At 32.7% G+C, this 27,501-nt stretch overlaps 3 protein-coding genes across 4 annotated transcripts; 2 read left to right on the top strand and 1 right to left on the bottom strand.

The window, feature by feature from the left end:
• The first annotated feature begins 218 nt into the window (after positions 1–218).
• LOC129870554 (pentatricopeptide repeat-containing protein At2g42920, chloroplastic) lies at positions 219–2,057 on the top strand. Its single transcript, XM_055945373.1, has one exon. It carries the CDS (start codon positions 293–295, stop codon positions 1,850–1,852), a length of 1,560 nt encoding a protein of 519 aa, XP_055801348.1. The 5' UTR covers positions 219–292; the 3' UTR covers positions 1,853–2,057.
• A 13,206-nt stretch (positions 2,058–15,263) lies between these two features.
• Positions 15,264–18,344, top strand: LOC129870494 (WRKY transcription factor 71-like). Of its 2 annotated transcripts, none has more exons than XM_055945300.1 (3): positions 15,264–15,888; positions 16,477–16,620; positions 17,592–18,344. In XM_055945300.1, exons 1-3 carry the CDS (start codon positions 15,398–15,400, stop codon positions 17,947–17,949), a joined length of 993 nt encoding a protein of 330 aa, XP_055801275.1. In that variant the 5' UTR covers positions 15,264–15,397; the 3' UTR covers positions 17,950–18,344. The 2 variants fall into 2 exon arrangements, with proteins under 2 accessions (XP_055801275.1, XP_055801274.1); XM_055945299.1 differs by having other exon boundaries at positions 17,580–18,344.
• Positions 18,345–21,937: 3,593 nt separating this feature from the next.
• On the bottom strand, positions 21,938–27,323 carry LOC129870828 (protein NLP3). The gene is made up of 4 exons (XM_055945704.1): positions 27,120–27,323; positions 25,892–25,959; positions 24,254–24,387; positions 21,938–22,696 (listed from the first exon to the last, which is right to left on the bottom strand). Exons 1-4 carry the CDS (start codon positions 27,262–27,264, stop codon positions 22,174–22,176), a joined length of 870 nt encoding a protein of 289 aa, XP_055801679.1. The 5' UTR covers positions 27,265–27,323; the 3' UTR covers positions 21,938–22,173.
• Between the last annotated feature and the right edge of the window lie 178 nt (positions 27,324–27,501).

Below are 27,501 nucleotides of genomic sequence, written 5' to 3'. Positions count from 1 at the left end.
ACTCGAACCATAATTAACGCTAAGTATTAGTGACGAATTATAAATTAATTAAATTGTAATTATATTAACTAATTGACCAGTATATATTTACTTATTAGCATAATTTTTCCAAAAATTAAACACCACCCCAACATGGGGAATTTGTGTGAATGAGTTGAGAACCAATAGGCCCTACATACCTTATCTATTATGCCAGTTGGGAGCTGCTACTCAAACTTAACAAATTGCTCTCTTTCAACACATTCTTGATAATTTTTTCCACTTCCTTAAGACAACAAACACAAAAACAGAGATGTCATCAAGTGTTTGCTCATCAACTTCCATTTCTAAGTTCATTTCAGACCAACCATATCTTCATATGCTAGAAACCAAATGTACCACTATGACAGACCTCAAAAAGATTCATGCTCATCTCATAAAAAGTGGTCTAATTAAGGATAAAATAGCATCTAGTCGTGTCCTTGCATTTTCAGCCAAGTCTGGTGATATCAATTATGCAAACATGGTTTTCACTCACATAGAAAATCCAAATCTTTTCACTTGGAATACTATCATTAGAGGTTACTCACAGAGTTCAACTCCACAATATGCAATTCATCTCTTCATTCAAATGTTGAACAATTCACTAGTACAACCACACTTGCTTACTTATCCTTCGGTTTTTAAGGCGTATGCTCGAGGTGGTCTTGCGAAAAATGGAGCTCAACTTCATGGGAGAATCATGAAACTAGGCTTAGAATTTGACACATTCATAAGAAATACTCTGTTGCATATGTATGTAAGTTGTGGTTTTTTGGTTGAAGCAAGGAAATTGTTTGATGAGGATGAGGTTGAGGATGTTGTTTCTTGGAATTCCATGATCATAGGCCTAGCTAAATCGGGAGAAATCGATGATTCTTGGAGGTTGTTTAGTAAAATGCCAACTAGAAATGATGTTTCTTGGAACAGTATGATTAGTGGCTTTGTTAGAAATGGGAAGTGGAGTGAAGCATTGGAACTATTTAGCACAATGCAAGAGGAAAAAATTAAGCCTACTGAATTCACCTTGGTGAGTTTGTTGAATGCTTGTGGACACTTAGGAGCACTTGAACAAGGGAATTGGATTTATATGTATGTTAAGAAGAACAATGTTGAGTTGAATGTTATTGTTGTTACTGCAATTATAGACATGTATTGCAAGTGTGGAAACGTTGAAATGGCGTGGCATGTTTTTGTAAGCGTCTCCAATAAAGGGTTGTCTTCTTGGAATTCAATGATTTTGGGCTTAGCTATTAATGGATTTGAGAATGATGCGATTCAGTTATTCGCGAGGCTACAATGCACAAATCTCAAGCCTGATTCAGTGAGTTTCATCGGTGTACTAACCGCGTGCAATCACTCTGGATTGGTAGATAAAGCTAAAGACTACTTCCAATTAATGGAAAAAGAATATGGTATTGAACCATCAATCAAGCACTATGGTTGTATGGTCGATATTCTTGGCCGAGCAGGACTAGTTGAAGAAGCAGAAGAAGTTACAAGGAGTATGAAAATGGAACCTGATGCTGTCATATGGGGTTCTTTGTTATCGGCTTGTAGGAGTCAGGGGAACATGGCGTTGGCCAGATGGTCAGCTGAGAATTTGCTTGAGTTGGATCCAAATGAGAGCAGTGGCTATGTATTGATGGCGAACATGTATGCAGCCTCGGGCCAGTTTGAAGAAGCTATGGATGAAAGGATATCAATGAAAGAGAAAGATATAGAGAAAGAAGTGGGATGCAGTTCAGTCGAAGTTAACGGAGAAGTTCATGAGTTTGCATCTGGTAGGAAGTTAGATTCTGAGTTGTATGATATATATTCTTTGATGCACTAGACACATTTAGGAATTTAGTGTCTACTTAGAGCCATTGTACACAGAAACTATTTCATTTAGGAGTATATTGTACTTAGAGCCATTGTACACAGAAACTACTTAGAGCCATTTTATGATAAGGAATAAATCAGAAGTCTTCAACTATTGCTATTCCATCCACTAAATCAGACTATTTGAATAGACAAACTTTGAAGAATTTGAAGAACAAAAGATTCAGTTCAAACAACTTTTGTCATTAAATAAATTCCTATGAGATAGATAACCGGAAGTCATTAATAATAATGTAGCAAAAGAGCATCCACAACTATGAATGATGTATCCAAATTAAAGTTTAACGATTGCTTTAGTGTCCTTATGGTCGAGCCGACCTTGTTTGGAATGTAAATTCAACAATTTGTCACATAAGGCAGGCGTGGAAGTGAGACTTTGATTCACAAGTTGTCTCCAAGAGATTTAAAAAAAAAAGTATTTGGGGCCTTTGATCCAAAGGAAATGGGAGATTCATACATCGTAATATTGGTGCGGCATGGATGAACCGGAGGTTTACATCCGAAGTCTTGTGTGATAAGAAGGTACCATAAAACCATAAATGTAAGTTTTATAGAGTGACGGTTAGACTGACTTTGTTGTATATCAAGAACTCCTAGATTTAGAAGATGCAAGGGATTGGAGGAAATGACAATGTTGAGATGAATGTATGGAAATATTAGGAGTGATTGGATTAGCAGTGAGGATATCCGTGACAAAGTGAAAGTGGTGGACAAGTTAAAGGAAGGGAGACTCAGATGGTTTGAACATGTGAAAAGAAATGTACAAATAGCCTAATAAGAAGGTGTGGAAGGTTGGACTAACGCTTAGTAATTTAGTCGAGAGGATCTGTTATTATCTATTTTATCTGTGTCGTTTTCGTTATTTGCTTTTTCATATCGCTTTGAACTTCTTAGCCTTATCTGACCTCTTTTTATGCTTCTATTGAGCTGAGGGTCTCTCAGAAACAGTCGTCCTACCTTGGTAGGAGTAAGGTCTGCGTACACTTTACCCTCCCCAGACCCCACGTTGTGGGATTCCACTGGGTTGTTGTTGTTGTTGTTGAATAGGGTGTGCAGCCGATGTGCCAGAACCAAAAGCATCATTACTTCATCAGTATTACTAGACATACATGAAAATAAATAAAAGTGTGCTAAATGTGTGATAAATTGATAAATGAAGTTTGTGTTGGGTTTAATTGATAGTTTGAATGAAAAATTGAGGGAAAAAGAAGTGGAGAGGAAAATGATCTGTTCTCTCTTGCTTTATTAAATAAGCTTTGGTCCCACATAGGTAGTGGAAAGGAAAAGTCTCCTACTTAAAAGTAGAAGCACTCCTTCATGTTGCTAAAGGGTCAAGAAGAGGGTCTCCCCTCGCGCCGTCTTCGTCGTCGCTCGCTCGGCTCGGCTTCGGCTTCGGCTTCGGATTTTGATTGATAATCTTTTTGGACCAAATTTCCTTTAAATTTTAATTAATTAATATTATTTATTTATTTAATTAATTAAGTGAAAAAATCCTGACCCGTGACCCGCGACCCGTTTCTCTTCCAGATTAATTTAAAAATATTTCCCTCCATTTTTCCAACATATTTTTGAAAGGTATAACACCCCGAAAAATTTTCCGCAAAGACTCGAATATTTCTTCACATGTGTGTAGCCTTGAACCGAAGGACTTGTAATTATATATATAAGTTAGGATTAATTCCTAATTATTTTAAGTATGTTAGATGTGTTTAGGGGTCATAAGGGATCTCCAACACCAAATCGAGTCCAAAGATTTCCAATCGATTAGTTTTCGGATGAGTTAATATAAGGGTCAACGTCAAACGACCATATCTCCTAGGTTATAATGAACTGGGTGGACCACGACCTACCAAATTAAAGGTCTTTGAGTCTTCTTTCCAACGCCACCAAGGTTGCAATTTTTGAAGTTCGGAGTCAAAAGTTATGACCATTTTACTACAGACTAGTACTGCACGAATTTCAGGCCTGGGCGACCACTGCAGGAAATTTAGGCTTGGCGCCCCAGTAGCGCGACGCGCCACTATAGCGCCAGAAAATAACCTCAGTAGTTTGGTCCTTAGCGCGACGCACCATTATTAGATGTGCAGGGTTTTAAGCCTATTTTGGCTTGGTGCTGCAGTGGCGCGACGCGCCACTATAGCGACAGCAAGATTTTTGCCAAGTTTTCCAGATTTTTGAAGAGGGGCAACTTGGACTTTTTCTCTAATTATATATACCCAACTTGGGACGTTTTGGGATGATATTTTCAGCATCCTCACCTCCCAAAAACCCTAATCTTCATCCCCTCTTCTCTTTCAAACATCTCCAACAAGATTTGCCCTAAAAAATTCAAGGATTCAAGCTTCCCATTGAAGACCCAACAACAAGGTTTCCTCATAAGCTACTTTAAGGTATGTAAGGCTAACCTAAAATATGAATTGAGTTCTTCCATATGCCCATAGATGTGTTAGGTAGAAGTTGTGAAAGATTTGAACCTTTTATGAAGATTTTTTTTGAAATTTTCCTAAACTCTAAAATATTTTTATGTACTAGAAATTGATTGGCGATTTTCATGACTTGAATGACTAAATAGTTATATTTCATATTGTTGACTACAAATGAATTTTGTATATAAATTCATATGTATTGATGGTGTTCTTGAGTTGAGTTTTGTTGAGAGTATGAATTCATGTATTCATTCACATGAACCCAAGATGAGATTTCTTTTGATCATAATTTGTCTATAGTTTGAGATGGATGGTTTGTGTATGTGTATTGATTGGAATGAAAAGAATTAAATGGAATAGTTACGATGTGATGATGATATTTGATGATGATGCGATGATGATATTTGACGATGATGTGAATGAAGAGGTTATGTTGATGAGGATGTTGTGTGATGAAGTAGATTGGAGTCTAATGTGATTATGTGATATGTGATTTGCATAAATTGATTTGATTGGAGTCTTATGAGCATTTTGAAAATAAATGATCTTTTGAGAAGGAGTTTTAAATAAATGATTGTGAGCATTTTCGCATAAACTACATATACACTATTTTGAATTTTAAAGAATGATTATTTTTATCTTTGAATTAAAAAGGAGTTTAGGTATGAGTTGAGTTTAAGGAGCCTCTAAATTATCATTTTTGAACATGAATATTTTGAGTATAAATGAGTTGAGTATTTTTACATTAAAATATCTATTTTGAGTTTGAGTTGAGGAGTTGGAATTATATTTTTAATGCATAATATTTTCTACATCCATTGAGTTGAGATGGTATCAAATTTGAAGAGAAGAATTTGATGATTTAGATGAGTCGATTTAAAAGAGGGTCCAATGGGACCAGACTGATTGGGTTTTGAAAAGAGTCCAATGAGACTAAATGAGTTGATTTGAAATTAAGTCCTAAGAGACTAAATGAGTATTTTAAATATTTTACTCACTTAATATCTATGCGCGTATTGAGTCTTGGGAGGAGTATTGAGCACCGAATTGGATAAGAGTATAGTCTATACTCGAATCGCCGCCAACGTAGGAAGGGATTGTACCGTGTCGGATGTTTCCCTATTTCATTGTCCTGAAATGATAGTACTTGATTGATTGACGGATCCATGATTGGTTTGAGTCGTTCATACCCTGGCAAGTATGAACGGACAGAGCAACGACGTGACTCGTTGTGCATCACCTATATAAAGGTGGTGGGATTGTTGTCGGTTAGAGAAACTCCCAAATTGAGTGGATTATACATTGATTTGATTGGTTTGATTGAGCTTGTTGATAATTGAGTTGGATTATATCACATTACTAAGTTCTAATTTGCATATTTATTGAGTTGAGTCCTTTGACTTAATTGTTGAGTTGTTTGTTGAGTTGATTGTATATGATTGAATTGGATTGGAGGATATATGATTGGATTGTGTATGATTGGATTGGAGTAGGTGATATGTGGTTGATTGGATTAAATGATATGTGATCGGATAGTGTATGATTGGATTGGATTGTATGGAATGTGATTGGTCTTTGTCTAAAAATGCATTCTTACTTTAGATTTATGACACTTTGATTGAGTCTCTGTTATCTTTCTGAGTTGAGATATTTGAATCAACGATACTCTTCCTTGAGGTATGTTTTTATTCTGCCATATTATATATTCGTACATTCCATGTACTGATGTCCATTTGGACCTTCATCGTTTCACGATGCAGAGACAGGTTTAAGAGATCGTTAGTAGGAGCACCATCGGGGATCTATACATACTCAGCGTATTGGTGAGTCCTCCCCTACATCCGGAGGACACCGCTTATGTTATTCTTGCGTCGAGTTAGCCCTTTTCATTTTGATTTGAGGTAGCCATGAACATGTCATTGGCACCAATTAGATAGTAGTGATAGAGGCATCATAGACTAGATAGTGATGGGTCGATTGAGTATTTTCCTTCCTTGAATTATTCTTGTCAAACTATTTTAATGACAAAGATCAGAGTTTGATTTGTTGGCTCATGACCTTTCTTTCTTGAGTTAGATCGTTGATTTGGATTGCCCGCCAAATTATTTCTTTATTTTAAACTTTCCGTTGGCTGAACGAATGAACGGATGTGTGATCAGGCTATGTGGTTCGCTTGGGAGCCAGAAATGGTTCCTGAGTGTCGGTCACGTCTAGGGTACCCTCTCGGGGCGTGACAAAAGGTTGCAACCTTGTCCGAAAAGTTGCAAACCTTTTCTCAACAGGCAAATCTTTTCCCAACAGGTGCCTTTTCTTAAAAGGTGCAAACAGTCTATATATGTCTCTTAATCCTCAGAATGTTCCATACGAAATTTCTGAAACAACATCTTCTTCTTCTTCTTTCTGCACTTTCTAAAACTCGTGTGATATACAACCTTTAAGTGGTTCGTAGTCACCAAAAATTTGCAGTACCTCTACTTTGGTGAGTAAATCGTTCTATCCTAGGAGGAAAGATTCCAAAACCTCGGGTACTTTGATGGGAATAATTTCCTTAAGGACACACTGTGTATTCAGTGGGCTCGATTTTGTTCTTACAATAATTTTTCATATACTGTTATTATTTTCAGATTCATTACAGATTCTGTCTTTATTACTTTCAGAAGTTTTTGTTACTGTTTAATATTTTCCAATACAGTTTTCTAACAGTTTGTTCTTTATAATATATGAAATTTAATTATGTTTCAAATTTGATCTTAGTTGGAGTAGATTTGAATGTTAAATTGTTGAAATTTGAAGAATAAAAAAATATTATTTTGCAAAACAAATTCAGACACACATGGATAAGATCCAAGATAATTTTTGCATGCACTTCAGTCATGTATAACTGAAATCAGATATAAATTTTTAATTTTAGTCGAGTATATCTGAATTATTCCCAAAAGCGAATAAATTTGTAAAAGCTAATATTTGTTATACATGACTGAAGTGCATGAAATTTTAAATTTGTAAAAAACTAATATTTGTTATAATGATTTAAAGATTGCCGCAAATTTACTTTAAACTTTTTTAATTTTTTCCTTAACAATATATTTTATATTTAGTTTTTTAATTTCCTAAATTATGTGTTTCGGATGAAGTGCACAAATATCTGCTTCGGGGGTCATTATTTACTTAATTGCCGTGATAGACGTTGCAAATTTTCCTATTCTCATAAATGATTATTTAAGTGTGTATGAATATGACGACTCAACAAATTAAAGAACACGTCAAAGAAAGAGATAACTCCTTTAATTAAGGAAGAATGTAAACTTAAAAATTTGCATGTGTTGAGTAATAGAACAAGACAAATTAAACGTGATTAAACGGATGTAAGCTATTTTTTTTAAAAAAATTCCCCTTTATGAGAGTGCTGCATTTCATTCCATAAAAGGTTCAGATTACAACATAAAGGATAGAGACTATCTTGCAAAAAACTTGAGCTATTAGTAAAAAACTTATTGCTCAATTTCCTTCTTTCAATTAATTAGCTTAGTTTAACATAAAAGTTTGCTTTGTCAAATGTCGATCTAATTTTTGGGATCTGTCTCCTATCCATGAGGAAATGTCCTTTTGCACCCTTAGAAAGTTGTTGAGATGAGAGATATGTGCCACCAGGCTGAGAGTTCATTGTCATTTTTGCCAGCCAATCTGCAAGTTGATTGTCTTCTCTGTAGCAATGAGTGAACCTGACCGTGGGTTGTCTAAGCAGTGCAGAAGTGTCTTCGATAACTTTATTTAATTTAAAACCGCTAGCTTTTGTATCTTTGAGCATTCATATGATTAGCGAAGAGTCCAGTTCGATGTTGAGGTTAGTGTAACTGAATGCGCCATTTGCAACCATACCATGCTGCCTTTGCCTCAGTTACATTGTGACTAGAACACTCTATCAGAATTGAAAAAGGCAGAATCAACTCTCCTTCTTCGTCTCTGAAAACCCCACCAAGTCCAGCCCTTTCAATACTTGTGTTGAAGCTTCCATCAGTGTTGATCTTGAGAAGTCCTTACTCTAATTTTTGCTAACATACCACCAATAATCTAGGAATAGGCTGCAATTTAACAAGATTGTGACAAAATTCCTTCCAAGGAAAAGAAAGTCTCCATCCAAGGAAAGACTTGATGGTGGCCGCTTGAACTTGTCCAATTCACTTGTTGCTCACATTATATCTACTAAATTTCTTTTGATTTCCATACCTGCAAGCGCAAGTCTCTTTTCAAATAGCCCAACAAATAATAATAGGAGTATTATGTAATATCAATTTATGCACATCATTCTTTGTGCTTTTCTGCCACCAAGAATTTAGAACATATCCAATAGGGAGATTAAAATGCTTAATACCAAGAGGAGCACCAAACAGATTCCAAATATGACTAGCTACTTTTCCCTCACTAAATTTTCAAAGTTTGGTCATTCTCAGTTGGACAACAATTACATTTAGAATCCATATGTTTCTAAATTTCATTAGAACATTGTCACGCCCCGAGAGGGTATCCTAGGCGTGATCGGCATTCTGAAACTTTCTTTGGCCTCCGAGAGAACCACTTGGTCTTATCACTCATTTATTCATCAGCGGAAGACTTAAGTAAAAATAAGAATACTTATGTGGAGCTCCCATTATCAGACGGTGTCAATGACATGTCCATGACTACCTCAAAAGAAACATAATACTCAATAATAATAAAAGGATAAAGAGTTCCTCCGAATACAAGAAGGACTCACCAAATAGCTAGAAAGTAATTATCTTCAACGATGCGCCTGTTGAGGATCTCTAACACTTGTATCTGCATCATAAAATGATGTAGGTAGAATGACGCCAGTACATGGAATCTGTGAGTATGTAAAATGGTAGGAAAGTAAAGACAGATATCAAGAAACTCTTCTCAGGAAGACTCATCTCAGAACTCTACATCATCTCAACATTAATATATAATGCAAGTTTAAAAATAATAATAAGCAATGCTTACTCAGTTGGAAGTTTCTCTAACCGATAACCATCACTTATGAGCTAGTGATGATACAACGAAGTCGTTGCCACATCCATCCAATACCATACCTTGCCATCTTGGATCCAATCACCAAAGTCCTCTTTTGGGGACTTAAGAGGCATAGTCTCCATCCTACGCTGGCTACGTAGTTATGGGGTTTGAGTCAATTAAACTCTTACCCAACTCGGTGCTCAATACTACTCCCAAAATATGTGCTCATATTAACCTCATCATCTAGTCTCATTGGACTTTAATTTAAAACATCAAACTAATCTCAACGCATCATTATCATCATTACCTCTTCATCAATCATTACACTTCAAAACATCATTTACATCTTATCAAAACATCTTGCTCAAAACATCATTTAACCCAAAGAATCAAATTCATTTAAACTCAATGTTTTTGTTCTTTCAAAACTCAATAAAATACATATATAGTATAAATTCAAATCACTCTTTTTGTCAATGCATATTAAAAGCCAACATCTTTACTCAATACACGCATAAAAATAAATAAATAATCACGAACATCAAATCAATTAGAATTCATGGGAAGGTAGCCATGAACAACAATTCCAATAATATGAGAGATGATGATAATAATAATAATAATAATAATAATAATAATAATAATAATAATGAATAATTATATCTAACTCGATTAAAGAAGAATTAACTCATTTAGAATTCAAGAATTAAGGTAAAATTTCAACTTAAACTCAATTACGATGAACTAAAATATTGGACTCGTGGACGAACTTAATCCAATGCTATAAATAGTCTTACATACCTGGAATCTGAAGCTTTACTCCGAATTGAAGAACTCGATGAACAATCTTGAATCCCTAGCCTTTTCTCCTTGATCGTCGGAGCGTTTTGTGTAATATCCGGAGTATAAGAATCACCATAATAGTATTTCTACACTACTAAAAACTAAAACTATATTTGAGAATGAGCAAAGAAGTGTAAAGAGAGAAAAATTGCTTAAGAAAGCTTGATGAATAAAATGAGAAAATAAGGTGGGTATTTATAGGTGTGGAGGAGGAACCTAACAATAAATAAAAAAAGAGCAAAGAAGTGTATAGAGAGAAGAGTTGTTTGAGAATGCTTGATGAATAAAATGAGGAAATAAGGTGGGTATTTATAAGTGTGGAGGAGAAACCTAATAATAAATAAAAATAATTACAAAGGATGATCTTGAAAATTAAATGGAGGATTGTGATGTCATTGGTGATGCCAAATGGAGGACTATTGATTTCATGGGTGATAGATCTTCCATGGTTGGTGAGATAGATCTTCTTTTTATGGAATAACCTTTTTTCGGAGCTTCGTTTGAACAAGATAACTTCCTAGTTAGGATTTGGTGTCTTCATATGAATTGTAGATCTAGATGTCTACTTTTATGTAATTCAAGAATAAACCAAATTGGAGTATCCTACAGTAAGATATGATTTTTCTTCTACAAACACTCTATTTCATAACAATACCATATCTTGTAAAAAGTAATTTATTCGACCTACTTAGCTTCCGAATCTTAAGATATGGTCTCACAAAAGTTGTAGGTAATGATGTTGAAGTTATTCAGAAATTTGAATCACCCAATTTTGATCATCCTATGAAAAGTTATGTCCAAAATACAGAAGCAATATCATTTTCATCGAGAATTGAAACACGACGTACAACATTTTAGGAGGGGTTACAAACATCCTCAAAAGGCAATTTCTCTTTCAAAATTCCTCAAGTAAGAAAAAACACTTTATAAGAAATAGAAGAATGTCATACATTATTGATAAAAGATTGTTTATCTTTTTTTGTTCTTACCAAATTTCAAGCCGTACGGTTAGAAAATTTAGCACCATCTGTGAGATCCCAAAAAACTTGATCCTCCTTCTCGGGGTTGCCAATATCTATTGTACATATATGTGCACAAATATGACTTGGCAAAATCATTCCAAGTTTGTCAATGTTTCAATTTCCATTGTTGATGAACACCTTGACTTGCAGATTTGAACTTTTAGGTGAATCTAGGGCTTGATAAGCTAGAGGTCCCTTACCAGTCCAATTGTCCCACAAAAAAAAAACCTAATACCTGAATTAACCTGCCAAATAATATGCTTCTTTGTGTCTTCTATAACCTGAAGTAGATGCTTCCAGTCATGAGAATTACCTGGAGCCCATTTTTTGCCTATCATATGAGCTTTGATGCAACACTTTTGTTTGACAAACGAGGCCCAAAGAGAATTTGAGGTTCTCAGCCTCCACTATCTCTTTATTGCTAAAGTATTGCTAAAGTCTTCCATACTTCTGATACCAATACCCTCCTTGCTCCTTGTCACTGGAAACACATAAATTTAATCAAGAACTCCAATGATAGTTATTGTGGTTTTTGCTACTATCCCCAAAAAATTAGTTAAATGCTTCTCAATTAACTTAAGGGTACCTTTGAGAGGGGTTTAAGCAGAGAGAGTATAGATAGGAAGTGATTGAAGAACACTCTTGATCAAAATAATATCCCCCCATAAGAAAGAAGCTTACCATGCCAACCATTAAGCCTTTTGATAACAGACGGATATAAGCTAATTATGTGTTAAAAACACACTTAAAATAATAGCTGGGAATTACAATAATGAGTCAATTAAAATAGAGTAAAATGTGTATTTTTAATAGGCATAATACATAAATATTTTTTAATTTGGTATTAACTAGCATTTATGCCCTCTAATTTTGGGTGTGCATAAATAACCACTTAAAGTTGAGCAAAATTGAAGAAATAGACACATTCGTCCTGCGTGACATCCTGCGTGGCGTCCTACATGGTAATTTTGTGTCCTATATGTATTATGTCATGTAGAACACGTGTGTCTACTTGTTCAATTTTATACAAACTTAAGTGCATATTTATACACACCCAAAATTGGAGGACGTTGATGTCACCTGAAGTCAAGTTAAAGAGCATATTTATGTATTATGCTTTTTGAATAATATAATTAGCTAAAAATAGAAAACAAAATAACCTTCTATTTTTCTAATCAAATCCAACGGTGGAGTGTGGATATTGAAATTTTCTCGCACGCAGTGAAACCAAATTTGTCCTTCACCTCTTTTCTCACAAATTAAATTTGTAAATTTGAAGCCATATAATTACAAAGAGGGAAGCTTCATTTTTATGAATACTTCAAGTTTCGTTTTTGAGTTTCATCAAGTGTACACTCCAACAAATCTTGAAGTAGGGGATATTTGTAGACATCGAAAAATTTATGGGACTCTACAAGACAAGACCAATTTCAATTATGGTTCTTAGAGATTATTCTACCCTAAACCCTAGTTGATACCTATATAAAGGGTACGCAATATTTTCCCTTGAAAAGTTATCTCAAAAATTCCACAAAATCATGAAATATTCACAAAGAGATCAAGTTGTGACCGAGCTCTTCTTGTCAATCAAATACTTCAAGAAAATCCAAAAATTCATGGAATATTCACAAAGTGATCAAGATGTGGCCGAACTATTCTTGACAAGCAATATTTCAAAAATATCCGCAAAATCATTTCATGGAGATCAAATAAATCTTAAAGAGGTCCACATCATCCTAATTCTAAAAAAAGTCATTAACGACCCTTGAATCACGAGAAAATCTTTGGAGAGAAGAATCAAGGAATATACATATTTGTACTCACAATCTTTATGAATAAAATTATTTTATTTATTTATTTTTTAATAGCAATATATTTTATGTATTTGAAAAAAAATATTGCAGACACCTCTTCCAATAAAACACATATTTAAATGTATTTAAGTTATATATATTGATAATATAATTAATTTCTTACTCCATCAGTGTGATTTAACTTGTTATAACAAATTGGCACTTATTTTAGGACCAATCAACACCTAATAAATAAAACTACCGATAATCATCTTTTAATTACTTGAGTGATGTGAACCCGCCGAGTAAGGCAAGAACAAAACACGAAATCAAAAGACAAGAAAATAAAGATAGATAGATATATAGACACAAAATAGGAAGCCGAAAGGAACTAAAGAGTATATTAAATCCTAAAACCTCAATCGTATTAATCCTAAGAAGCACCTAACTCTTACAAAGACCTAGAGGGAATTGAATTCTCCTTGCAACCCACGTTTTTAAGCAAAGTTCAACCCAAGCTTACATCCAAGATCACAACACTCTTTCGAGAGGTTCATAATATCAATATTCAAAGCAATCAACCTAAAATTCAAGACTAAGCTAGCTATTTATAGTGTATGACTAGTTATATTACAAAAACAGCCCAAATGTGGCCCAAAAACTTTACGAAAATGGCCAAATTTTGACCGATATTCAAGTGACGTCCAAAGTGACGAGCTGTCACTAACTTGACGGGGTGTTTCTCACTCCTAGGCAAAGTGCTGCCTCAAACCACTAAGTTGACGCTCATCTTGAAGGGTCGTCGCTGCCTCCATCACTCTGAGGCAATGTGCTGCCACAAGCCACCTAAGTGACACCCATATTTGACGGGCCGTCACCCCTTTGACGTCCAAGTTGATTGTTGTCATTCCTAGACAGTGAATAACTTGTCTTCTCTTCAACCTCTAATCCAACCATTATGTTGTGGAACTCTTTGTATGGTCTCAAGATGTGCTCAAAGACGTCCAATATGACCATCTTCACAAATATGCTTTGAAGAACTTGTAACTCTCACTAGAGGCGACTTGGATCGCATCATTGATTGTGTAATTTTTCTTACATATACAATCTGCATATAAAACTTAAATTCTTTTAAATATTCTCAATTTAACCATTTCTCGCTTATTGATAATATTACATAGATAAAATAAAATTATCAAAATTAGTGGTCTAAAAACTAGAAAGTTACTACTACTGATTAGTTTTATAGCTAGTAAATATAAATTTTTATTATGAGTATTCTTGTTCTAGAAAAATCAAAAGCTCTTATGTTTACTTAAAACAACTTTTGCCATGGCTCAAATACACTAATTTTTTTCATCAAAATCTTGGCCAAACACTTTTTATTCTCTATAATAATAATAACTTTTATAATTAACAAAAAAAACTTTCAAAAGTTTTTGGCCAAAGAAGCTACTATTTGACTGTTCACAAAAAATTTAACTTTAATTAGTTCTATTCCATTTGTTGTCCAATAGAAGTGTAATTCTCATTAAACTCACATAATATATATATATATATATATATATATACACACGCATTTGGAAAAAATATCTATTATTATATATACCAAATTTGCTAGGTAATGACAAAGACATCAAAATCCTATATATTCAACTCTACCTAATGAAAGGAACATTATTCAATTTAAATATTGTTGTTATTTGGAAATTTACTTACAATGTCATTTAAAATCTTTTCCCATGACTTCTATGACATTTTTAACTAAAGGTATAATTTTAGCAATATTATATGAAAGATGAAATGTAGTGTAACTAAACCAAAATTAATTTTTATAGCATGATTGGTCAAGCTTTTAAGAAGTCAAAAATACTTTTTAATTATTTTTTTTAAAAGTGTTTATTTTAGAGAACTAGGTGTTCAGATAAGTTTGTAGGGAAAATATAAGTATTTTTTAATAGCTACAGAAAAACGTTTTCAGAAGCTGAAAAAGTTTTTGTTTTTGCCTCGAGTAGTACTTCTGGAACCTTGATCAAGCATAAATTACTTTTTAGTGTTGTAATTGTGTTTTTCAAACTCAATAGTTAAACATAAAGTGTTAATTTTCAAAAGTTTCTTTATTTATATTAAAATATTACTTTTTTATCAAAAATATTTTTCAAAATAAATAGATTTTAAAAATTTGACCAAATGAATACACGTAATAAAAACTTCATGATGAGTTCCCTCAAATGCATTTTTTTCTTCAACTAGGACCATCCATTTGATTTTACATATCAAGCTACATACTCTTTTCTTTTCTCTCTCCAAAGCACTTAGATTATCATCTCTCTTTTCTTATTGCACAAAACTATAGTGTTAGTGTAATTTAAGAATTTGGAGTATAGTATTCTTCTCCAATATGTCTGATAACACTTTTTATCATGATTACATGGGAATTGGTGGAGGGATCAATACATTTCCTTTCTTTGGTGAAAATCCCTCAAATTATGACCAACCAATTATTCCAAATATTCAAAATCCAAATTATGAGCATCAACAACAATTTGTTCCTTCTTCTTACACGACTCTCACTGAGTGTTTACATGGCTCTATGGACTACAACACTCTATCAAGTGCTTTTGGCATGTCTTGTTCATCATCCTCTGAACTTGTTTGTCCACACGTCGATAATCAAGACTCTACTAGAAAAAGTAGTGTCTCTGCTACTATAAAACCCGTCTTAGATTCGCCTCTGGAAGATCAAACGAACATTGAAATCTCACCAACGCCAAATTCTTCGATATCTTCTACTTCTAATGAGGCTGGAGGGCAAGAAGATTCTTCAAAAATCAAGAAACATATTCAAGAAAAAGGGGGTCAAGAAGAAGGAGAAGACAAGTCTAAGAAAGAGTAAGTCATTTTTAATACATTCGCTCACATATATCATAAATTAGAGGTGGACCAAAATAAATTCAGACTTTGTATATGTATTAAAAAATTCACTAAATTAATAATAAATATCAATTCCGATCTTAGTATATATCAAAGGGTGTGGTTGAATTCCAATCTTTAAAGTTCAAATCTTAAATTTGTGTCTGATCATAACAACGATTCCTTCTTAGAAACGATTCTTTATTATTCAAAAATTAGGTTAATATACATATTAAATTGGATTAATAGTATATACTAATCATAGTTTCTACGTTGATTAAATATTGACTGGACTTTTTAGTATTCTACAAGATTCTTTCACGTATTTGGAAATTAATATTTTGACCCAAATGCTCCTCCTTTAATTTGTTTTATAGTTTTAGTGTTTTGGTAGTACTCAATAAAATCCTAATTTTTTTTTCTTACGATTATAACGTAGTCAGTGTAATCTTATAAGTAGGCTCCGAAGAGGGTGGCATGTATGAAGCCTTGGATCCCTACGACCCTACTTTGTAAATATAGAAAAATTGCTCATGTAAGATGATGTTGGTGATTATATTATTTCAGGTGCAAAGCAAAAAAGAAAGGAGAAAAAAAGGAAAAAGAACCAAGATTTGCCTTCATGACAAAGAGTGAGATTGACAATCTTGAAGATGGTTATAGATGGAGAAAATATGGACAAAAGGCAGTGAAGAACAGCCCTTTCCCAAGGTAAAATTTGTGTGTCTTATATTTCATTCAATTAAATTAATTCAATCTCAACTTAATTATCTAAATAAAATTTAGGAGCCTTTGTTATAATTCATTAGATATTGTTGTCTTTCACTAGAGATTTTGGATCTGAGTCTTAAGAAAAATCCGGACAGAAAGTGTTTTCCCTTCAGTAGCCTTACCTGAATCAGTATGCCACTAGGATGCAGATATCGAATGCCAAATTAAAAGAAAAGTTAGTCAAGAGAGAAAGATAACTAGTAATACTTCCTCCTTTTCTTTTTACTTGTCTCTTATATTAAAACATATTTTTTTCTTTTTATACTTGTCAATTTTTGCTAATTAAGAGGAATTTATTATTTTCTTTCGATATTACCCTTATCATTATATATAAAACACTAGTAGTCAAATTTAGATTTTCAAAGTATAATTAATAAAGATAACTTAGTAAAATTACCATAACAAATAGTTTCTTAAGGGGATTGTTAAGTCAACAAGAGACAAGTAAAAAAAAAAAAAAAAGAAACGGAAGGAGTAATATTTAATTTGGACATCCATAAAGCGGAAAGAGTTCACAAGCATAGGCGAAATCAGAATTTATAGTTATGATTTCTGAACTTATATTGAACTCATAGCGCGTTTTGGTTACTAGGATTCACAATATGATTAAATATTTTAATATTTAATGAACTTTCTAATACAAATACATTATCTAAGCAATACTATTAAGTTTGTCCATAATTGAACCTAATATTGTTGTGCCGCCTATGTTTACAATTTGATAAAAAAAATATGATAAATATCGAACGTTTACATCAAATCATATATCTAAGTGAATTAATCAAGTGAGAATGCAAGTTAAGTACCGAAAATCTAGGTGCAAACATGTCATGTATCAATTAATTTGATATAAACACCACAAAAGAAATATTCCAACTTTTTGATGATTGACTTTGTAGGAACTATTACAGATGCACAACTCAAAAGTGCAATGTGAAGAAACGTGTGGAAAGGTCATATGAAGATCCATCAATTGTGATAACTACATATGAAGGCCAACACAACCATCATTGTCCAGCAACTCTTAGGGGAAATGCATCCTTTTTATCTTCATCACATTTTATGCCTAATTTTCCTCCACAACTATTTTCCCAAATGCTAATTCCACCAATTAGCAATCAAAATCTCCTCATTACTTCTACGGCCTATAATAATAATAATAATAACAATTATTATTACCAACAACAACAACATCAAGGTTCAGAATATAGTCTATTTGGTGGAGGCACACAAGATGCATCATGGATCCAAAAACAAGAGCCATCTTAGCTTACTACAAGAAATTAGGTTTTCGTGGCGATTGTGCTCAATTAAATCTTCTTCTCTGAAGCATTCAAAGAAAATCAAGATTGACTTAGTCGATCGAATGTTGTCAGAAATATTATCTCCTCTAGTAGAGACTACACTTCCACGAATTTTGTACGAATTTCAATTTTCTTTTAAGAAAAACGAAATTCATTTTCTTATAGTGTAGACTATTTTTATACCTGTTTGAATTTAATTTGGTTTTCATTGTGATTGATTCGTAATTATCGCGACAAAAGGTAATAGTTTCAGTGGCAATCTTGACCGGTCGCCAATGAAATTTACATCATAGTGGCGACTACTTTTAGTCCGCCATGAATTTGTAAGATATCTCCTCCTTTTTTCTAATAAATTCAAAATTTGACCTTATGAGTTCTGATTTTAGGACATCGACTTGAAGTGCTACACTAAGTTTTAATTATTTCTTCATATATTTAATTAATTTCTTAATACACATGTATAAATTTTTTGAGTCAAGACTATTCATGAGTTCTATCAAACTTATGATAACTTGTAACCTTACTGTTCATGCAATCAAATCACTTATAAGGAAATATCATTGATAAGTTTGGTAACCTGATAAAATTGATATTATAATTAATCTACTATTACAAATTACTTCCTCGGCCTCAATTTAAAAAATATCTAACATAAATTGAAATAAAATAAATAAAATATAGTGATGTTATAATGATAATTGATGGGAGATTGACAATGGAGTACATGCAATCAATGCTCTGAGCATGACATTGTTGACATTTTTGGGTGAAATTGGCATTTGTTATAATTGTGAAAGTCAAAAGAGAGCAGGTTTTTGTTAGGTTGAGAAAGCACTACTAGTAGCAGCTGAGAATATAATTGATATAGACTTCTCCCTAACCAAGTTTAGTTATTCGACTAGTATGATTGTGGTGCAATAGTGGGATTGTTTCACTATTAATTAGAGATTTTGAATTCGATTTTTAGATATGAAAAAAATTCTATAGGGAGCACCACTCCTGAATGAGCTTTGCATATGCGATCCAGATTTAGTCGAAATTCCACTAGCTCCACATATAATGTGAAAAACTGAAAAAAAAGTTAAGCTTATTCCAACTTCATCACTCTCATGGCTCCATCCCACACGTTACCCTAGTCTAATAAAAAATTTCATAAAAAATATTCAAGTTTTGAATAAGTAAAATTATAATAATGATTGAGTTTATTGAAAATTTTAAAAATAAAGTACGTAATATTATTAAATAATTTTTTTATGAATAGATGTACCAAAATTTTAAAATCAAACTAGTCAATATTTAGCTTTAATCACATTTAAAAGAACATAAAATCATTCATATTTAGTTTTACATGAAATGAACAGAACCAAAAAAAGGAGGAGAAGAGAATTCGACCTAGAATTGAATCATTCTTACGTTTCAAGCTTTCATCGGCCTCTGGTAATGACAAAAATAACATCAAGACATCTAAAGAGCAGAATGAAGAAATTCTTTTTGATAGCATTTTAGCGTAGGATTTGATAAAATTGTAGTAGAGTTTACTTATTAATTAACTTTCAATTAAACATTTGTTTTAAAGTTATTATGTTTCAAAAAATTAATGAAAAGAAAAAGGAAATTAAAATACATTACCTGGGAATTAATTCAATTGGCATTGCAAATCTATATTTTAAAAGCCTATATAAAAATTAATTTGTTGGATTCTTTAATTTTTAGTTAAATATGTGAATAATTGGGAAGTGAAGAGAAATAAAATTTGAACAAAGCTCATTTGTCTTTTATATTAAATAGAAAGAGGAGAATTTATGTGTTTATACATAGAAGTCTCCCCTCGTGTCATTATCGTCGCTCGACTCGATTTTGAGTTTGTTTAATAATTTTTTGGACAATTTAGTTTCCATTCCGTCTAAACATCCATCTACTGCATTTTGCATCGTTTTCAAAAGAAAAATATAAATATCTAATATGTGATTGATTTTCTCCGCCATTTAAATTCTCTGAAATTCTGCAAAATAAAATGATGATTTTATAGAATAATTTTTCATTCTATATATCCTCGGATAAATTAATCTGTAAACTTTGGACAGGGGGATTAAACTTCTTAATGGTTCACTATGAGCAAATAAAAAATTAAAAAAATCAGCGATGTGGCCGTTATTTAACAGAGGTAGAGTTAGGATTTTGAATTAATGGATCCTAAAATTCTTTAAAAAAATAATAACTTGCTGAAATCTGCATAAATTATTTTGATATTTTAAATAAATTTTTAAACAGAAATATAAAATTTAAGTGAATTCTACTAAAGAAAATCGAATTGGTAGACAAACTTGTAGCTAGGTAGCCAAAAAAGCCTTTTGGGAAGACTTTTCACTTAGCATTTCTCGAAAATACTGAAATCTGAATAAATTATTTTTTAAAAAACTTATGTTTTAATAGATGTTTAGAGATTTCATTCTCATATTTTTGTTTTATTATTAATTTAACAAGGTGAAATTAAAATAGTTAAGCTTGTTAGCATATTAAGTAATAATTATATATAGTAATTCGTTTTTTCTTGTTTATGCTTGCTTGATATATTTCTTAAGAAATAACAAATAAAATGATAGTTTTATTACATCACCTTTAATTATTATAAGTCATCTCACTTATTAAAAAAATAAAAATAATTAATAATTAATAATAATAATTAAAAAAGATATAAAAAATAAATTATATTTTTATACTAGAAAATTTAAAATAAATATTTATTTTTAATATAGTTACTGAGGTACTAGAAAATGGATATGAACGTGAATAGCGTAATACAAGGGCCATTAATCATTAGCATTGAAATATTGACTTTTCCTTTTTGTGTAGAATAAAATCAGAACAAGTTTAACTATTACTCCTAGTTGTGAATGTCATTAAAAAGTTATAAATATTTATCAATTTACAAAATTAGGATAGAATTAGTTAAGAAATTTCCTATTTTATCTTTAAATTAATAAGTTTTGAAAGTAAACAATATTATTGCATTGCATAAAAATTGTAAATTTAGAAAAAAGGATCAACTTAGACATTGAGTTATCAAATTAGTTTATTTCAATGTGTATAAAATAAAATAATATTTTTATACATGCTAGTTAGGTGACCTTTGCATCACTGACTTAGAACCTATTTAAATTGGCTTATTTTAGGTGATTTGAAACCAAAGTAGTTGTTAAGCATTTTTATAATATTTTGACAAAAAAGTTTAAGCACCCATTTCAAAATCAAAATAACATATAAGTCATCCAAACATGCCCTTAATACTCCATTAAACATGATTTTATTAATTTTTCCTTTTCTTTTAAAGGGAAAATGAGGGAAGATATTATAAGACGAGAAATCGAACATTTACCAATAAAATGAAAGTTCAAATAACTAACCAATTGAGCTACTAAGATTACCGTGAATATATTACTTTAAGGCATATTCAGTAGTGATGATAATGCTCAAAAATAAAGAGTGCATTTATTTAAACGAGTTAAAAGTAAATTCGTAAGAAACACTTCTTATATATAATTTTTAAAAAGCGAGTAAAAAGAAAAGAAGTGAACTAATATTATATAGAACGGAGGAAGTATATATATTAATAATTTTAAAAAAAATAAACTATAAAATCATTTTAAAATAAAAAAAAATATTTTTAATATGGTGTGATATTGTCGGCTTTGGATTAAACTACACCATATTTTTAAAAAGGCCTCACACAATTAAAAATGTCCAACATTATTAAGTAACTCTTTTTTTTCCACCATCAATATTAGATTTTATTCGCACCCCCAACAATTATAAACCATATTCTGTAATTCTTAGCGACCATAGCAGGCAAAGTCTCCAGTAAGCATAAGCAGCAAAGAGTGCTAACTTAATCAAATCAGGATAAGTATAAATTCCAGAAAGATAACTTTCATCGGAAAAAACTAAGCTAGAAATAATCAAAGATCAAACTAAAAATTCATATATTGGCAACTGATCTTGCCTATGGGAGTTCATGAATCTCATCTCAGTCATAGTCAAAGAAAACATAACTTTTATAAATTGCCTGGTAAACTCCACACACAGCACTGAAACCTTGATGTAACATGTCCTCTTCGTGTGAGTCTTGAAATGATCATTGTTCGTTCTGTTCATTCCATCATGTCGAGAAAAGACGATTGTTGGTCCTTTATCATGAGTCAAAGTTACTCATATCTTCATGGACATGAAAATACGATTTGAATACCTGATGAAGAATCTTTCGTTTAGTTGAATCAAGCATGTTTGCACTACGTCCTATATAAACTTTAAGCCTCAGCGTTTCTTTCCCCTCTTTGACAGCTCGTTTCCTCACATTTGTCAGTAAAGTCGTTCCCGTGGAATCAACACTTGTATGGCCTTCGGATTTCTCTGCTATTATTTCTGCTTGCTCGTTGCTGTTTTTGGCATTGTCATCACTCAGTTGGCTATCCTGGTTACCATCAGGACTCTTGTTTCCCCACCACCTATACGTTGCAGTAGACAAGCCATCAGATGGAAAACCATATTTGAATTCATCGTAACTGACTGAAGTTCCTTTTGTCAGGTTAGAGATACGGTAATGCGGTGAACTTCCAGATTGAAAATTCCTGGTTCCTTGCTGATGTGAGAAAGCCCCTGCTTTTGACATTTCCATTGTGGAGCTAATACTACTCTTGTTTGGCAATGGGGAGCCCCTACATTGAAATATTTGACAGACAGCGTCTCAATGGACACTAATGATTTACGTCTTTCTGTTCTGTACCACATGTCATGCGAAATTGAATCATATGAAATACCCTATTTTGCTAATATGTCAAGCATATAAGAACAAACACTGAAGTACCAAATGAAAATGTGACCCAGCATGACAAATTTTGAGAAGTAATAAATCTCTTACAAAGTATCTGATCAGCATACCAGAAATGCAACTGTTAATATGGTGGTACATCCACCCCCACATACCAGTACCACATGCTCCCCTCCCTTACTGTTCTGTTGTGATTGAGCAGGTGAGTCAAATACATAAGCCAGCTATACTAATTCACATAATCCTTAAGTGCGTCACAGGGTCAAGCTGCATGTATCCTAGCAACTGTCTATTGCTGTGTGTACCAAACAGAGAACTAGACTAGATAAGGCAAGGTAAAAAGGAGTGCTCAGAATGACAACATATTGTATTTCAAATAACTATAGTTTATTTCCACAAAGCTCCATTAAGAATCTCTTTCATACTTCCATTCCGTATTGAGCTTCCAATTCCACCCAATTTGTTTTCTAAGGAAAAGTGTGGTGGCAGAAGCACATTCATTTCCCAATCTGAGAACCCCCATTGCCAGAGGTCCAGTACTTATGAGCCCGTTTGGATTGACTTTTAAAGCCCTTTTCAGCTTTTGGACGTGTTTGCCTAATGCTAACTTTAAGCCAGAAAGTTCTTAAAGTCAGTCAAAAATGAAAAGTTAGGATTCCTAACTTTTTTTTTCTAAGTGCTTAAAGTCATTTTCTTTGACCATGGAAATTACTTTTATATCCCTTATATTTTAACTAAATTCCCAAACTACCCTTTTTATTCTTTTAACTCTAAAATTCACATAATTTTCCTCATTTAAGCACTTTTATCCAAACACTCAACTGCTTATTTATAAAAATAACTTTCAGCACTTTAAAGTTCTAAAAGCACTTCATACATAAAGGTTACTTTTTTTAAATCCATCCAAACGGGCTCATAATATGGTTTAAAGTTGACAGGTTCCAAGAATGCTAGTAGCTTAAACCATGAGTGCACAAACTACTACTTAGTAGTGTCTCATATCTGGACAATACAAAATTCATACTGAAAGTTACAACTCATGAATGGTATAATACGTAGCTGCAGATATTTTAGTAGTGAAAAAGAGGACATCTCGAGAGGTTTCAACAGTATGGATTTCTATCTCCTATAACAGTCATTAGGGAAGATGCCAGAAACAAGGCCCCAGATTATTCATGAGTCCTGACCACATCAAGCAAACAGGTAAAGTTCTTCGTGTTGTTAATCAATCAGTAAGAGCCGTACTCAAAACATCTAGCGTTCAAAACATAAAAAGTCATGCTTCAAAGATGCATTTTCAGCATCAAGTCCAAGAACACAACTAATTTGAGTATTTAACTTGTCAGAGTCAGATAGACTTTTTTTAATGAAGTATTTTATTGATATGATTAGACATAATAAGTTGAACTCAACTAAAAGAATTATAACATATTAAATAACTTACGAAAATGATAAGATTGCAGAACTGGCTAAAGAACCATTCTTTTCTCCAGGTGCTTTGGAAAATTCCACAGATCGCTCTTGTTTTTCCCTCAACGCCTCCTTCTTTATATCTTCAATACTCTTTCCAGAGATGACCTGAAAATCTCAAATAAATGACGCATAAACAAGCAACAGACAAGCATTTCTTTGGATCTCATTACCACAATAATTTTAATGCTTATTGGGCAAAGAAAACACGTGAATCATATCATATAATTGACTGCATTAGAAATGTCTTAATTAACCTGACAAAAGGCAATAGTTCAAGCTACAGGTTCCTTCGGACAGACTTCAGCTGATGTGAGTGCTTAAAATTTAACGTGCAATATTCAAGCTTACTTGTGTACAGCAGACAGTATAATTAAACCAAAAATATCATGATAATGTTCTATAAGTAGATCAAATAATATTTGATCTGACCAGGAAAATATCACCACACAGAGTTTCGAAGGGTAACAAAAACATTCTACTATCTGGAATCAACAATGTAATTCTTCATCACAGAATAACCAAATGTGCTGGTCTGATAATCTAGCATTTTCTCCATCTTGTTGGAAACTCTATGTTCAAAACTTTCAGACAGTATACTCAACATAAACGGAGATAAAAATCATGTTCCTTCCTTAAGCTCCAGTTAACTGTCATATTTTCGTTTCTTTTCTCCATTCATCTATTCTAGCCACAGCCCCACCAATACAAATTCCTTATCAATATATTTTGGTAGCATCAAAATAGGTTCTTTTTGTTAGTAACAGCAACAGATAGGCATGTCAAATATACATTTTTAAGGCATTTATTTTCTTACTAGTACTGGATTTTTTGAAATTAACTAATCAACAGTTGTCACTGATAGTCACTTGAATTAGTAGACTTCTCAAGTTTCATGTATTCGGATTTCCTACAAAAATCCAAATTGTGTCGAACTTCCCATTTTTGGAAACCTCACATCCTGGGCATGAAGCCATGTGTTTCCATTTGGAATAGATACTATTATCATCCTCAATTACAAGAATGAGAAATTTATCTTCCAAATAATCTAAGCAAAGGGAAATCACACCTCATCAATAAAACATTAGTTTTCTTCTATAATAAATTACTCAAAGGCCGTAAGTTTTGAACTTTTTCACAACTTACCATCAACTTATTTTTAAGTGACATCTTCTCCTACGAGCTTACCGAGAACTTGTAACTTACCTCTTCCTTCCAATTTTAATCTTTTAAAAAGAGGTTAGACAAGTCAAAGCAAAAAAAAAAGAGAAGGAGAAACATGAACCTTTAAAACTTTCTTTTCCCTCTTGGCCCTCATTTCTTCATCTTCATTATCTTCTTTCCTTAACTACTCATTTCTTAAGAAACCAAGATGTAAGTTGCAATCCTTTTTAGAAGTTTAATGGGAAAGGTGCCCGCCATAAATAGTTTGACAGACGAGTTTCAGAGTGTGAAAATTTTAGCAGCTTAGTGTGAACGTTAGTGATTATATATTCTCTTTAGATATTCAGCAACAGAATTTCTTACGGGACATAATGTTGATGCTTCAAAATGGTGAAATATTTAGTTTACTTCTGGAATGAGTACAATAGTTCATCCTTGTACAGCCTACCTTTCGATATGGCCACCTCACCAGACCATTCTCATAGCATATTTTCTTGAGAACACTTGCACAAACACCTAGAAGATAAATGCCAATTAGCTCAAAATGTTCTGGTTTTCTTTGAAATGGTAAACATGATAACAGTTCAAAAGAAGAAATGATCAACATAACAGTTAAAAAGTAGTACAATCAACTACACTTTCCTTATTCTTCAAAAAAAAAAAAGTTATATGGTCAAGACATGAAGTGTAATATGAAAACTGTCATTTATGAATGAAATTTACTGCAGTGAGACAGGGGTGGGAAGAAGAAACAGCTAAACAACATCAACAACAAGCAGATCAAGATTTTATGAATAATTTCAATAGAAACAGATTTGCATGATTTGTAATTTAGGTTTTGAGGGTCTAAGTTTCTTGCTCATAATTGTCAGTCTACTTCGTCCTTGGAGAAACTTGATTCCTCTTTTGGAACTGATTAAGCAGACTTAAAGTAGAACAAGTGGAAAAGCATTTTATCAAAGAAATATCATGAAGATCAAAAAACTTGAGTAGAAGGAAATATAGTGTCGATACTCCGACAACGGGGCTTAGCTTAGTTGTTCAAATGACTAGCGGTGGGGTGGGTAACAAAATTCTTTATATTCCTGATACCTCATTCTTCTCCAAAATCCACTGTCTCCGCTTCCATATCTGTATACTTTACGGGTGCTGCTCAACTTATCACAGAGGAGGTCTTAGAGAAGCCTTAAAATCGTATCTTTTTTGGGGGTGCATGAATTCACAGATGCAGTCATACTCCTGCATCCGATGAACTTCAGGAAGAATTATTCCAGACCACTAAGAAAATCAATGTGCTCAGATTAAAGAAACAGTGTTCCACTTTTCTATTTTCTCAAATAGTAACAATCTACATTGCAAACTACGGATATTCCAAATTACTTCCCAAGACCATCACCAACAATATTCCAAATTTCAACTACTTGGCTGACTCATTTTTCGAATTTCTGAAGAAAAAAAGATTTTTTTTTAACAGTTCCAAGTTCAACGGTTCAAGAAGAACAACAACATACCCACAAGTGGGGTCTGTATTCGCAATTCTAAACCAACAGCACCTTAAATACAACTATATCTTGAAGAATTTCTTCTTCTTTTTTATCCGTTCAGTTGCTAGAATCCGCCAGTTTAACAAGCACAAGTGCAGAATCAGAGGTAGAGGGTTGAGAGAAGGAGAATACCTAGGGATTCAGCAGCATCAGAGAGAGGCAAATTGAACAACTTGGAGACCTGATCGAACGACAGCAATTTTGGGTCCGTAATTGGTTTCGGATTTGGATTCTGAATCGGGTTGGAACTTGGAGCTAAACCCTGCAGATTACTCATGCTAAAAAATGAACCCGTGGCTCAGTCAGAGACGACGATGGATGCTATATTCCATTATAATACTAATGCATCCGTGTCATATTAGTCCTCACATTTTTTTAATTTATCATAAGTAAAAATAAGTATTTTTTATTAATTTATCTTTAATTAAAATTAAATAAATATATTTAATAATAATGATAATTAATATGAAACTAAGTGTATGTCAAAATTTGTACTTTGAGGAATTAACATTCT

The sequence above is a fragment of the Solanum dulcamara genome, chromosome 10, assembly GCF_947179165.1.
Source record: "Solanum dulcamara chromosome 10, daSolDulc1.2, whole genome shotgun sequence".
NCBI classification, from domain to species: Eukaryota; Viridiplantae; Streptophyta; class Magnoliopsida; order Solanales; family Solanaceae; genus Solanum; species Solanum dulcamara.
The sequence above is the reverse complement of the archived record's forward strand: the minus strand, read 5'-3'. Positions and strand labels throughout refer to the sequence as shown.